Source organism: Prionailurus viverrinus, chromosome A3, assembly GCF_022837055.1.
Source record: "Prionailurus viverrinus isolate Anna chromosome A3, UM_Priviv_1.0, whole genome shotgun sequence".
In the NCBI taxonomy this organism is placed as follows: Eukaryota; Metazoa; Chordata; class Mammalia; order Carnivora; family Felidae; genus Prionailurus; species Prionailurus viverrinus.
Window position 1 is genome coordinate 29,988,034 of NC_062563.1, and position 13,823 is coordinate 30,001,856.

At 61.0% G+C, this 13,823-nt stretch overlaps 1 protein-coding gene across 10 annotated transcripts; it reads right to left on the reverse strand.

Annotated features, from left to right (window-relative positions):
• Positions 1-483: 483 nt before the first annotated feature.
• Positions 484-13,399, reverse strand: SLC4A11 (solute carrier family 4 member 11). 10 transcript variants are annotated; one of them, XM_047852810.1, is made up of 21 exons: positions 12,569-12,688; positions 10,925-10,965; positions 8,901-8,904; positions 8,468-8,620; positions 8,290-8,339; positions 7,771-8,002; positions 7,606-7,687; positions 7,274-7,397; positions 4,340-4,552; positions 4,160-4,253; positions 3,923-4,048; positions 3,725-3,838; positions 3,502-3,634; positions 3,158-3,231; positions 2,468-2,741; positions 2,285-2,391; positions 2,029-2,197; positions 1,764-1,937; positions 1,351-1,546; positions 1,096-1,265; positions 484-920 (listed from the first exon to the last, which is right to left on the reverse strand). In XM_047852810.1, the coding sequence occupies exons 1-21, from the start codon at positions 12,609-12,611 to the stop codon at positions 857-859; spliced, it is 2,637 nt and encodes an 878-aa protein (XP_047708766.1). In that variant the 5' UTR covers positions 12,612-12,688; the 3' UTR covers positions 484-856. The 10 variants fall into 10 exon arrangements, with proteins under 10 accessions (XP_047708766.1, XP_047708757.1, XP_047708761.1 ...); XM_047852801.1 differs by lacking the exons at positions 8,901-8,904; positions 12,569-12,688 and adding an exon at positions 11,249-11,576 and having other exon boundaries at positions 10,918-10,965; XM_047852805.1 differs by lacking the exons at positions 8,901-8,904; positions 12,569-12,688 and adding an exon at positions 13,276-13,399 and having other exon boundaries at positions 2,029-2,391; positions 10,918-10,965.
• Between the last annotated feature and the right edge of the window lie 424 nt (positions 13,400-13,823).

Sequence of the window (13,823 nt, forward strand, 5' to 3'; positions counted from 1 at the left end):
CTCAGGGCCCTGGTGCAAAGTGCAGCCCCTGCCCCTCCCCCCCCGTACCCCTCCCCCCCAACGTATAAAATCTGTACCCACTCAGCAGAGGGGACACGTTGCAACTGCAGCTCTGACCTACGTGCGCCTGTTTTTCAATCTGTTGGGCTGCTCTGCAGCTGCCTCTGGGAACCCAGGCTCATGGCCATCAGCCCTGCTCTCTCCACCAGCCATGGCCCTTCACTGGCCCCGAGGGCCCTCCTCAGGGCCCTCGCACATGCTGTTCCCAGAATACTTCCCCTGCAGTTTCCTGGCAACACAGCAGCACCGAGGCCTGGATCTTTCCGCATTTCCCTGTTGGACCAGCATCCACTGTGCGGGGTCGGAGGGGACAGTCCACAGACGGCGCTTCACAAACACTGGTCCTTTTCATTCCACCTCCCCTTCACATTCTTTTATTCTCAGGTGGCCTTCTGAGGCCGGGGCAGGGTGGGACAACAGAGATGGAAGCGTAGAAACGGGAGCTTTATTCTCTAATGTACACACAGCAAATTCCTTATACAATCAAGGAAATGGTTTCTCTTTCAGACATCTGACTCTTTTATCAAAAGAAAATCCGGCTTTAGTTCCACTCTGGGCAGAAGTTGTCCTGAGCAGTGTTACTGACCCAAGCGAAAGGCTAATGGGGACAGGGATGGGCACACGCCACGGAACACCCCCCCCACCTTGATGCCCATATGTCCTAGGCCTGTTGGGACAGCTGGGAGGGAGTGCAGCACACAGGAACACCCCAAAAGACACCCGTACCTCTCCCCACATGGCTACAGTCAGCCTGGGAAGAGCCAAAGGGACAGGTGAATGGGACACGGCCAGGGCCTCAGTGTTCAGCATCCATGACGTCCAGGTACTTGGCTTCAATGATTCGGGGCAGCAGGTTGTAGCTGCGGGGACAGCGAACAGACCGCAAGATGAGCACTGGGTCAGAGAGGAGAAGGCGGAGGCCACTCCCCGCAACCCCCCACGGGGCCAGGCTGGGCCCCTCTGGCCCACCGCCCACCCTAACCCATTGTCTCCCACCCAGTGGGGTCTCTGCTGCCTCTGCCCGCCGTCCCGTACCGGATGGGGATCATGACGATCATGATGAGGGGGAAGATCATCTTCATGTAGGGCAGGTTGCTCATGCCAAAGGCACAGAGCAGCAGCAGCTGCATGACCTGCAGGCCCGTGAAGTAGTGGATCTTCCGCTGGGGCACCCTCCGGATGTAGTGGGTGGGCGGGTACGAGGTCTGCGGGGCGGCAGGGGCCAGGTGTGGGCCGGTCTGGAACTGGACCTCCCTCCCCCACCCCTCATTCTCCAGGCCGGACACTCACCTGGTCCTTGAGCAGCAGGGCCACGCGCTCAAAGAGCTGGTTGCCGTCAATGGAGGTGAGCGCGATGTAGAGGAAGAGGCCGTAGAGCACCGGCTTGGGGATCCACTGCAGGGGGAAGGGCAGCAGCAGGAGGGAGAAGCCCACCAGGATGCTGGCACCCAGCGTAGTCAGCCGTGTCTCCTTCACATTCACGATCCTGTGCGGTCCCAGAGTGCCAGATCACCTCCGGCCCTGGTGTGCGGGGCACGCGCCCCCCCACCCCCGCCTCAGGTCACACGTGGGGCCCTGGGCTCTTTCACTTCTGGGGTCTCCTGAGCCGTATCCCTTCCTAGGTCACAGGTGGCCCAGGGTTACCCCCACCTCAGGGTCCACATGACTTGCCTCCGGCCTCCAGGGACCACTCTCACACTCACGTCTCGTAAATGTGCCCGTTCTCCACACGCTCCTCCACCATGGCCAATGCCCGCACGTGCAGTGGGGAGTGGGGGTAGGCGGCATGGATCCAGGGCAGCCCAAACAGAGACAGCCCACTGTTGATGATGGCGATGAGCAGGAGGTCCCAGTGGTAGGCGGTGCCCTTCACCAGCCTGCAGCGGACAGGGGCACGTGTGGCGGGACACCCGTGGCCCCTCGGAGGGCCGGGCACGCACTCGCCCCTCCCCACCCAGCCCCGCAAACCTGTTCTCTGGGGCATTAGCCAAGGCAGCCACCAGGTTCTGCTCAATGAAGAAGAGCAAGGAGAGCAGGAAGCCCAGGCCCATGGCACTGGTGACGGCGCCCAGGGACAGGGAGTGCATCTCGGCTACCTCAAACAGGCTCTTGCTGGGGTTGTAGCGGAACTGGCTCACTGCAGCAGGGTACAGGCCCCTGCTCAAGCCTGCAGCCCCGAGGAGCAAGCCCACCCCACCTCGGCCCCTGCCTGAGCCCAACTCACTTTTAATTTCCCGGAAGCCGTAGGAGCAGATGAGGGAGAAGGTGAGCACCGAGATGGGCAAGGCACAGTCTGACAGGATCTCCCTCATGTAGGGGTGCAGGTAGGGGCTGGGGATGCAGGCGGGTGTATGAGCGCGGCCTGGGGGCCGGTGCCTCCTTCCCCTCACCCCGAGGCCCCCCTCACCTCTTCTTGAACTGGTAGAGGGTGTAGCTCAGCCACAGCGTGCCCAGCATGATCAGGAGGCTCAGTACAGCAGTCTCCCGGCCCGGGTGCTCAGTACCAGGGCCGCTTACGGAGGTCAACTCCAGGGGGCTCGCCAGGAGGCTGGTGTTGAGGGCGGTGTGGAGGCTGGTGTTGAGGCTGGTGTTGAGGCTGGTGCCGAGGCCCAGCAGGCTCACCATAGAAGTGTTGTCTTCGTGGTGGTTCCCAAAGTTGTCATAGTAGTACTTCTGGAAGACTATACAGGCCAGCAGGCCTCAGCCATCAGGGCTCTGGGAGACTGAGGCCCAGCTTCCTCCTGGATGTAGGGTGGAGGGGGCCCTGAGGGGAGAAAAGGCTTCTGGGGGCAGGGGGGAAGGGAGGGGACTGCCTTTCTCTGTCAGCCAGGACCCCCTTGACCTGCCTGTCCACCCCCCACCCCCATCTCTGACAGTGGCTCACGCATGGCCCGGCGCCTCTGATCCTGCCTGAGGCAGCCCGGTCACCCTCCATTACATGGGGCTGCTGCTCTCTGGTAGTCACAGGTCCCCAGAGCACCCTGGACTGTGGCAGTAGCCTCAGCTTGCAGGCTGCTTGGCTGCCCTGGTCACAGCCCACAGTCCCCCTGCTCAACTGAGCTCCCCCTGCAGCAGGTAGCCACCAGCAGACACTCACTTTTAACCATGCCCTTGACAGCATCCAGCATGAACGTGATGGAAATGAACAGGGCAATGATCTCTTCTGTTGACCTGCCAGGGGGTGATAATGCCTCAGCAAATGGGGGTGAGTCGTCAGGGGGCCACAGGGTAGGCTTCCCTGAGCCTCTGCACAGCCCCCCATCCTCCTGCCATGGAGACCAGGGTCGCATGCTTCTCTCCTGGGGCAGTGATATGGTGGGGGCACCCCATCCACTGCAGAGCTACAGGACCTCAGAGGCCAGCATGGAGGCTGACCAAGCTCCCCGGCCTTCGTCGCCCTCCTGCTTGAGGGTCCCAGCAGCTCGGGGAAGGCTCTGTCACCTCTTGAAGAGACTCATGAGCAGGCTGAGGTTGAAGAGGGAATAAAGCGCGAGAAAGAAACTGTTCCACAGGCCCGTCCACGCGTAGAAGGTGTTGAAGTCCAGATCGTAGTCGTCACAGATGCCAGAAATTACTGCAGGCAGCAGGGCAGGGGTGGGAGGTCAGGGCCAGGCTGGGGCCAGGGACCGTGGGAACCACCTTCCCACCGGAAGGGCCACTGCACCTTGGATGTAGAGGGCCAGGGGCGCAGTGGTCAGCAGTACCACCAGCGGCTGCCCAGAGAAGAGTGCGTACAAGAGGCCTCCAATGCTCTGCCCTGCTATGGTTTTCTGCACATCTGAGAAGTGGGGGAAGGGGAGGTCAGGCAGGTGCCGTAGTGCTCGGCCCCCCGCCACACCCTCACTGGCCTCTAGCCCCTCACCGATGGCCCCGTTGGTGTTCTCATCGTTGAGGGACCCAAAAGCGATGGTAGGCAGGAGGCAGGCAAAGTAGAGGAACAGGGTGGTGGTGATGTATTTGCCCACAGCCTTATTCTTGCCGATAATGCCTGGGAATGGGACAGGACAGAAAGTGTGTTGGGGATGCAAGACAGGCACATGTGTCGTCCTGGGACCTAAGCCGTAGGCTGAGCTCTCGCGGGGACGACAGGGCCACCTACCGTCAGTGAAGTCCAGTGGATACACAGGGAATCTGCGGGCAATGTCCTCCCGGATGCCCTTCCCCATAGGGAGAAAGTCCTTGTGCTTCGGAGGCTGGGCAAGAGGACAGATGTCCGTCAGCCCTGAGGCCCATGGCCCATGCCACAGGCCACTCGCCCACACCCTCCTCTCCCCTGTACCTGTGGGGATTTGTGTATGCTGATGGAGTTCATGTAACCCTTTGTCCCGATGGATGAACGCTGCCTCTCCATGGTGAGCAGCTGTCTCTGATGCACCAGAGCCTCCTTGAATTCTTCCTCCGTGCGGGTGTTCAGGAGCTTCTGGCGGAAGGTGATGTCCAAGAACATGGTGGCGAATGTGCGCCCCACCTCAGCTGCAGTCTTGGTGCTTTTCTGGGGGCAGAGGACAGGAGAATCACATCTGCAGCTCAAGAGTGGGGGGCACCCTGCCCTGCCCATCACTGACAGTCCGAAGCATGTGGCAAGTGCCCCCCACTGTGAGCTGGCAGCAAGTTTTGTCCCCCAAAGGTCAAGTGTTAGTGGACTCTACCATGATTCCCACCAGGTCAGCAGATCACTAGAACCACAGGCAGTCTCAGAACTTCCTTAAAAAACTCATGAGTGGGGCGCCTGGGCGGCTCGGTCGGTTAAGCGTCCGACTTCGGCTCAGGTCATGATCTCGCGGTTTGTGAGTTCGAGCCCCGCGTCGGTTTCTGTGCTGACAGCTCAAAGCCTGGAGCCTGCTTCAGATTCTGTCTCTCTCTCTCTCTGCCTCTCCCCTGCTCACGCTCATCTCTCTCTGTCTCAAAAATAAATAAAACATTAAAAAAAAAATTCCTATACGGGGCGCCTGGGTGGCTCAGTCGGTTAAGCGTCCGACTTCGGCTCAGGTCATGATCTCGCGGTTTGTGAGTTCAAGTCCCGCATCGGTTTCTGTGCTGACAGCTCAAAGCCTGGAGCTTGCTTCAGATTCTGTGTCTCCCCCTCTCTCTCTACCTTTCCCCCACTCATGCTCTGTCTCTCTCTCTCCTTCAAAAATAAATAAAAACATTAAAAAAAAAATCACGAGTTATGGGGCGCCTGGGCGGCTCGGTCGGTTAAGCGTCCGACTTTGGCTCAGGGCATGATCTCACGGCTTGTGAGTTCGAGCCCCGCGTCGGGCTCTGTGCTGACAGCTCAGAGCCTGGAGCCTGCTTCGGACTCTGTGTCTCCCTCTCTCTCTCTACCTCTCCCCTGCTCATGCTCTGTCTCAAAAATAAATAAACATTAAAATAATTAAAAACAAAAACCTCGGGGCGCCTGGGTGGCGCAGTCGGTTAAGCGTCCGACTTCAGCCAGGTCACGATCTCACGGTCTATGAGTTCGAGCCCCGCGTCGGGCTCTGGGCTGATGGCTCAGAGCCTGGAGCCTGTTTCCAATTCTGTGTCTCCCTCTCTCTCTGCCCCTCGCCCGTTCATGCTCTGTCTCTCTCTGTCCCAAAAATAAATAAACGTTGAAAAAAAAAATTAAAAAAATAAAAATAAATAAATAAATAAATAAAAAACCCTCATGAGTTCTTATAAACTGAGGTAGTGGTATTGTCCCAAGGAACATAAATCTGTATAATCATGGATGATGAAATCACAGCGATGGAGAAGAACGTTCACCCAGCTCCGTTTCACTAGTGGTATTCGTACAGTCTGCAGGTATCTATGTACGTACGTATGTATGTAGGCTCGATGCCCAGCGCAGAGCCCAATGTGTGGCTTGAACTCCCAACCTTGAAATCGACACCTGAGCTGACATCAAGAGTTGGACACTTAACCAACTGAGCCACCCAGGTGCCTCTGGTTTATTTGATTTTCAGAGGGGGCTCCAGGCCTGTCAAGCCTTCCCCTTTCCTGACTAAAGTCAACTTTGTCCATGAACTTAGGGTCCAGCCTCTACCATGGCAACCTGTCCCCTGAGAGCAGTATCTGCCCCTTCAGGCTGCCCCAAAGCAGTAGTCCCAGGGCCGACCAGCCCACACTCTGCTCCCGTTAGCTTTAGAACAGTCTCGTTCTCCCGAGGAGGAGCCAGGCGTCGGGCTGGTTGGCCTGTCACGAGGCACCAGTCTAGCCGCTCAGCCCTGGGGATACTGTCTCTTCCACTGCTCTGGCCACCTGGCCAGCTGTGGCCCTCTCTGACCCATGAGCTGCCCACTTCCCTAAATTCTCTTTCCCTCTCACCAGCAGAGTAGCATTCGGGGAGGCTCACAGCACGTCTGTGAAATTGCTGGGGGGCACCCACTTTTCCTACAGAAAGCCTACAGAGGAGGGCCATGCCAAGCTTGAGTCTGTACCAGAGGCAAGGGCAGAATCATCAAGAAGCTAGTGGAAGTTGAAGCATGAAGGCCCTTCTCAGTCCTGGGCAGCAGCCTTAGCCATTTTCTATTTATGATTTGGAAATCTTTTTCCTTGAGGGACTCCTGGGTGGCTCAGTTAAGCGTCTGACTCTTGATTTCAGCTCGGGTCATGATGTTGAGATTACTGAAATCGAGCCCCACGTTGGGCTCCATGCCGACAGCGTGGAGCCTGCTTGGGATTCTCTCTCTCCACCCCTCCCCTGTGCGCTCTCTCTTTCTCTCTCTCTCTCTCTCAAAATAAATAAATAAAATTAAAAAAAAAATCATTTTCCTTGAAAAAAGACTCCTCAAACTATATCAGCCTCAGCTCCCACAAAAGCAAGGTGCCCCTGACCAGGGGGTGTGTATGGCCCAGGCAGAAGCAGGGATCCTTGGCCAGCAAATCACAAAAGCGACCAACTCAAAGAAGGACTGGGGTGGGGGGAGGCCAATGACAAGCTCCCGTATTTGAGGGATATGAATTTTAACAAGTATCTCTTTTCAGTCAAGAAGGAAATACAACTTCCCGGGCAACGTCTGGGGGAAATTAGGGCTTGACGAGGACCCAGCAAGGACGCTTCAGAGAAACTCAGTAGGGCGGATGTGACGGACAGTGTGAGCATGAGCCCCGGACTGTGGGGTTCTCCGGCACATGGAAGAGATGCCTCCAAGAAGAGGGCCAGGTAACCTGGAGCCTCCGCAAGACCTTCCCAGGAGCCTTCCCAGGAGCCACCGCGAGACCCCCTACTCACCATCTTGGGCGGGGCCAGCACCAGGATGACGAATCGCACCTCACACGAGTTCTCCCCCCAGTTCTGTGGGCGAACCAGCCGGCTGATGCACACGTGCCGCTTCTGCAGGGCCTTGGAGGTACAGCTGCCGGGGTGGGGAGGGCACGCAGCACACAGTTGGTTGTCACCTTGGGAGCCGGGCTCCCGGAACCCCTAACTCTGACCCCCCCAGTGACCTCTCTTAGGGAGAGAAAGAGACCAAACGGGACAGAGTGCCCACACCCTCTGCCCTCAGACCCGGGGGGGTCAGGCTGAGCCGCAGGGAGGCCGGCTGTGGTGTCCTGGCAACTCACATGATGCAGATCCAGGACTGCTGGTATTGCACCCCTGTGGCCGTGGCAGTGACCCCTTGGATGGTGTCTGACAGCAGGTGGGCTGAGGCCGGAGTGAAAGGGGTAAGAGGGTCTGCCAGCCCGCCTCCCTGACCGCCCCTGCCCAGTCGGGCAGCTGGGCCTCACCTTTACCCTCCATGGGAGCCCCGGCATCCGTGAAGAGCATGGCCATGAACAGGCGCAAATTGCAGTCGGGCTCGGTGTTGTGGGGGTCGTGGGCTAAGCGGGACAGCATGGCCCGCAGCACATCATCCAGCGAGGTAGCCGTCTCGTTCAGGATGATGCTGGCCCGTGCCAGGAAGCCGTCGAGGTCCCGGTGTGCACGTACCTCTTCCTCAAAGTTCTTTAACTTCAGGTACTGTGGGGACCCCCACGCACAGAACCACGGAGGCCCGTGAGTGCGATCCGCCGTCGCCCCCTGGGCCCTCTCCTCTGTGCTGGTCCCCTGGCTGCCCCTGCCCACCGAGACCAACATCCCTTCCAAGAGGGACAGCCCGGCATGGCGGGCCCCCGCAGCCAGGCCAAGGGCCGGTGTGAGACCCCTGTTGAGTGTGACGGGGAGCAGCCACCTCCCCCCGCCCCACCCCCCCCTTCGATCAGTGGCCCAGGACCAAGTGTCCCCTGTCCTGCAGACGGGCCACTCACCTTGCGGGAGGTGTGTAGGAGCCCGCAGCCGCCCGGCGACTCACTCTCGGCTAGAGGAAAGCGGGAGGGCTCAGGGGGCCGCCCCGCTTCCTCGGGACTCTTGGCGGAGCGCGGCCGTGTCTGCCCGGTCCCCAGTGCCCTGCCCTCCCCCAGCCTGGCCCTGCTACGACCCCCATACCAGCCTGGGCGGGCTGCACCTCCAGGTTGACGTTGACAAAAAAACGGATGCTCTCGCCAGACACAATGGAGGAGGTGACCGTGTCGAAGGCCTCATCCCCCAGGTTCTCCTCACGGGTTTCCGAGGCATCGTCCATGTCACACTTGAGGTAGCCTAGAGGCCCAACCACCACCGAGAGAGACCCCCCCAGAGAGGACCCGGACGTCAGTGCTACACACACCAGAGGGAGGGACTCCGGGCCCGAGGAGCAGGGGCCCCTAGGCTGTCCCACTTGGTGCACTCTCCGTGAACGCTGAGGGAGGCCTCCTGTAGGCCCGGGAGGCAGACTATCTAGTCCCCGCCCAGCCCCAATCAAAGTATGGCAGCCAGCTGGCGGCCCGACCCAACTGCTTTCTCCAACATTCTTCAGCTGCGGGGAACCAGGGCCCTGCACTGCTCTGACCCACGTGCATCCTTCAGCTAGAGAAAAGTATGGTCATTTCGCAAACTCTGGGCCAGGCACCTGGTGCAATGATGCAGGCAAGCCTGGCCCCTGCCCTCCCAGAACCCCCAGATTACAGGACCTCGACCTGTCTGGCTCTCTAGGGGGGACCCAAGGGAAGCCGGAACTGCTGCGGCAGCCAGCCCCCTCTCCACCTTACTGGCACAGGGTTTTAGGGCGCTTCTTTCGGGGGGGGGGGGCATGTGGGTCGAAGCATCAAGGCTGAGAGACCCGGTCCAGACACCAGACAAGGCCCAGGAAGCAGGGGAGCCAGAGATACAGTCAGGGACTGACAGAGAAGGGGACCCCCCCCCCCCAGGAGAGACCCAATGGAGGGCAACAGGGGTGTCGTGGCACCTTGGGACTCCCAGTGCAGAGCCTGGTCTTAGTGCCTACAACTGCTCACAGCCCACACCCGCTTCCTGGTGACACGCGAGTGTTCCACTCTTGCTCCTCAAGACCTCTGGGATGACAGTTGGGGCCAGCTCTGCTACCCCTGCCCTGACCCCTGGTCCCTCAGGCCCGGTCCTACCCCCCACTTCTGATCTCACTCCTGAGGCCAGTTGGCCAACGCCCCAGGCATGCCGGCGCCTGTCCTACGAGCAGAGGGCTCCCCTCCCCCGAGGGCCTTCTTCAAGGCTCAGAGGAAGCCTCCTCTTTTGGCAAGTCCTCCTAGGTCCCTGCCAGCACCCCTTCCTGACTGCCCTGTTCCCCTGTGGTTCAACATGTGCGAGTGCTCCAGAAAAGGGGCTCTTGTAGCCCAGACCCCACCAATGCCTGACAAACACCTGTGCTGGGACGGGGAAGGGTCAGCAGCACGCCTACACCTGCCAGGCAGTGACTCACCCTGACTCACTTCCACTCTAGCCCGTCGGTTTCCTCTGCACATCCCAGGCCCCGTTCCCCCCAGTGTCCTGTGCTCAGCCTGGGCCCTTTTGGGCAGGAGGTGCTAGGCCTTCCCTAGGAGGGCCCCCTAGCTCTAGGTCTACACTGTACTCAGAGCCCAGAGTCGAAAAATGTCCTTCCCTCCTTTGTTATGGAGTTATGGAGGGTCCCTGCCTGAGGGGCCAGGGGTCAGGGCAGGGGTAGCAGAGCTGGCCCCAACGTCCATGAAAACCTCCTTCCTCCCCAGTCCCGGACCTGTTTTGCTTAGACTACCTGGTGCCCCAGCCCCAACCTGCCCTCATCTCCCTTCTGGCACCCCCATCAGCACCCATTATTTCTGGGCACTACACCATCATGCTGTCCCCTTCTCCCCTACTCTGGGTTCTGCCTAGGACCTGCCCAGCTGATACTACCCAGTCCCTGAGACACTCCTAGGAGGCCATGTCCCCACCTATAAGCTGAACCACACACCTAACCTGCCTACCAACAGCCTGGCACATGCAATCACCGTGCCCTGGGGACCCTGGGTAAGAGCATATCATCACTCCACCCTATCCAAGCACTGTCCCACTGAACAACCCTCTGATGGCCAGGCCAGCCCCCCAGGTCTGGGCACAGGAGAGCCCAGAGACGTGGAGAGCGGGAGAGCTGGTCTGAAGGAAGCAGCAAAGCTGAAGCCCAGAAAGGTTAGATTACATTTCGTTAGAGGGACAATGGCAGCCCTTGCCTCACAGGGCTGGGCGGGGACTGAGGGATGTGGGCAGATACAACATGGCCTGACCAGAGCATTCCAACAGTGAACCAAGGGCGCTCATCACAGCCCAAGAGGGGGAACCGCCTGCCTTCCCAGATCCACGAGACCACCAGAGAGCCTGTCAGTGTCCGAGGCAGTGTTAGCTGCCCCCTCCACCTTATCACGATCTCCCGGAGGAGAGGATCTAAAAGCATCCAGCACCAACAGAGGGCCACAGATGGGTGATCAATGCCATGGGTGCCCCAGTGGAGGAACTAGGTCTCTTGTGACTTTTGACCAAGGAGCTCTCTTAGACACCCCCCCCCCCCCCACACACACAGATGTACTCACCTACTACATCCTCAACGAATCCATTCTGGGACATTTCGGAAGAGGACTCTGCAAGGGAAACCCAAGAATTGTTACCAGCTACACGAACGAGCCCTGGACAGTGTCCCGTGTCCAACTGCTCCCCTCCCCACACCAACTCTGCTGACTCCTTACCCCTTCCCAGGTACCCAACCCAAGCCAACCTGGGGACAAAAAGTGTAGGGGGTAGTACTAGGCAGGAGCCCCTTAAGAGGAAGCCAAGCCTGTTATTCTTCAGCCAATCTGCTAGGGTCTGCCCAGGTGGGAAAGGGGAAATGTTCTCAGCATGTTTCCTCTAGGAGTTTAACAGTACCCTCGCAGGATTCGCTGCTTTTGCTACTCAGCACAGGCCGCTGGGACTGTTGGGAGGGGGCCCGTCCCTCCACCCTCCTTGCAGTAGCCGGCCTCCCTGGCCTCCCGCTTGCGCTGTTTCGCGGCCAAGCCCAGCACCTGGGCGGGGGCCTTCCTGGCGGCACATCGCGGCGCCTCCTACTCTTTCTTCGCACCCAGGGGCCATCAACACCCATCACACGTGCAGTCGCCCCCAACCGCACACGCCTGGGGTCACCGGGGGGCGACATGGCAACGGCCTCCTCCCCTCTGTGCCCCCCACGGCCCGGCCCTCCTGGGAGGCGGAGCCGTTGGTCCTCCAAGGAGAAGGCGCGGGGCGGGGGGTTGCGCGGGGGAAGGGGGCTCTGTGCGCGCTCACCGCACAGGGCCCCGGATGGTCCCGGCTGTTTGTGCCGCTCTGTGCGAGGAAGGAAGCGACGGGGGGGCCGCGTGCATGAGAGGAAAGCGCTTCCAGACTCGGAGACCCTGGGGGCCGGGGGGGGGGGGGTGGGGGGAGCAGGATGCGGACGGACGCGCGGGACGGGAGCCGGGTCTGCATCCAGAAGGGAGGGGCGGGGGCAGTAAAGCTAGCATCCGAGGCCGCAGGGATGGCCAGAGGACGAGGGTGACGAGGGTTTGGAAGGGTGGGGGTGGTGCACACCTTACTCCCATACCGGGAGCCCCAAGTGCAGGTAAATAGTCCTATAAGCCCCAGGCTGGCCCTCAGGTATCAGAGCCGCGACGTAAAGAGTGCTGTGGTCTCACAGGGGACAGTCGGAGGCCCCGGGATCCCCCAGAATGGGCAGGCTTCTCCGCAGCGCCGGGGGCGAGAAGGTGTCCCTGGCAGAACGTAACCAGAGGTGGCAGCGTGCCCGCTGGGAAGAGGCCGGCGCTCGGGGTGCTAGGGACTCCACAGTTCCGTCCCAACCGCTTCCACGCCCCCACCCCTCCACTGGTTCAAAGACTAAGAATTTCAAGCCTGCAATAGAGCATTAAATCAAGCGCGCAGTGTCCACGAGGCCCCCTGGGCCTCCCTCCACCACCCGCGTAATCCCCCGGGCTCGGGCTCGGGCTCCCACTCCCCCTCGGGCCGAACTCACACCTGACCCCCCAGGGCTGGGGCGCCTCCACGACCCCCTCGCCCACCGTGGCCCGGGGCCTGTGCAAGCCGGCAGCATCCGCGTTCTCCCCGGTGCTCCGACGGCTCCGCGTCCCTTCCTAGCAGCCCTTCGCGGCGGAGACCGAACGGCCCTCCCGCCGCGCCCCTGTCGCGCCCGCCGGCTCCGCCGGCTCAGGCACCCACCGCATGGCTGTAGATGGAACAGGCGCCGGGTGGCCGCGGCCATGGCCCGGCGGTAGGCCGCCGGACGGCTGCACACACGCGCGCACGCCCGGACTCCTCACCCGGGATCTCCGGGACCCCGAATTTGGCATTTCGGGCGGGCCAGCGGCGGGAGCCGGCGACACACCCCCGCGCCGCGTCTGGGTCCTAATGCCGCTCCACGCCCCGCCCTGGTGCCGCCCTGGGCGGGGTCCCGTCCGCCGGCCCCGCGCCCTCACCCGCGCTCCTGCCAGTCCCCAGCAGGCTCTTCCCGGGAGCCCGGAGCAACTCAGCCAGAACGTGTAGATCGGGCTTCCTCGAGCCCGCGTGCCCTCCCAGGCGTTGCCGGATTAGGAGCTGGGCGGGGCTGGGAAGTTTCTGGGAAGAAGCTCGACGGGCCCAGGGATCCAAGGTGTTGTGCCTCTGTGGCGGGTCGTGGGAGGGCTTCTCCACAGTCGGCTTTATGCACGCAGCCGGCCCCCGCCCCACCCTCGGCAGGGGGCCTCGTCGGGGCCCAGCCCGCCAGCTGCCCCGCCCCCTCCATTCATCCTAGTCGCTCGAGCGGTAAACCCTCCTCCTCCTCCAGGAAGCGCACCCTGACTAACTAGAAGGGCCGGCGAGCGTTCCCTGGGCTACGCCCTAGTCCGCAAGGGCCAGCGGCGCTCCCGGTTCGGCGGCGTCGGATTTACTTTCTGCGCGCCTCGCGGTTCCTCTTCTGGCCTCGTCGCATCCCCAGCGGTCTCTTGGGTCAAGGTCTTGACTCGTGGCTTCTATTCTTCCATTATTCGAGGTGGCCCTGCCGTCCGGTTTTCCTTCCCGAACAGGAGGGAGCCCGACCTGGGGACGTACATCCGCCAGCGCCTGGTCTTCTGAGAGTCGAGTGTGTGTGAGTGTGTGTGTGTGTGTGTGTGTGTGTGTGTGCGCGCGCGCGCGCGCGAGCGCGTGCGTTTGTGTAGGGAGGCGGTGTTGCGCGCGGGCAGGCCCGCGTGCGCTGCCACAGGTTAGGCAAATCCAGCCCATACGATGAATCCCTGGCTTGATCCTCGGTGGCTTCTCAGCAAACGATTCTCCAGCCCTTGCGCCCCACTTTGACTCTGGAACTCTCCCCACCACAGTGTTTACCCCATCTCTTCACACTCCGGCTGCCAACCCGAGGACTAGCAGCGACGCCCCCCGCACCCCCCCCCCCCGCCCCAACCCCCGCCCAGCTTCCTGCTGGAAATGAGTCCTCAGCCAC

Excerpts from the sequence above, each read along its gene's own strand:
- SLC4A11 (XM_047852800.1), bottom strand. The coding sequence starts at position 11,516 with ATGTCGCCCCCCGGTGACCCCAGGCGTGTGCGGTTGGGGGCGACTGCA. Across the intron at positions 4,553-7,273 it reads TGCTGGCCCCGCCCAAGATG|AAAAGCACCAAGACTGCAGC; the intron begins GTGAGTAGGGGG and ends CTCTGCCCCCAG. Across the intron at positions 1,266-1,350 it reads CCCTGCTGCTCAAGGACCAG|ACCTCGTACCCGCCCACCCA; the intron begins GTGAGTGTCCGG and ends GCCGCCCCGCAG.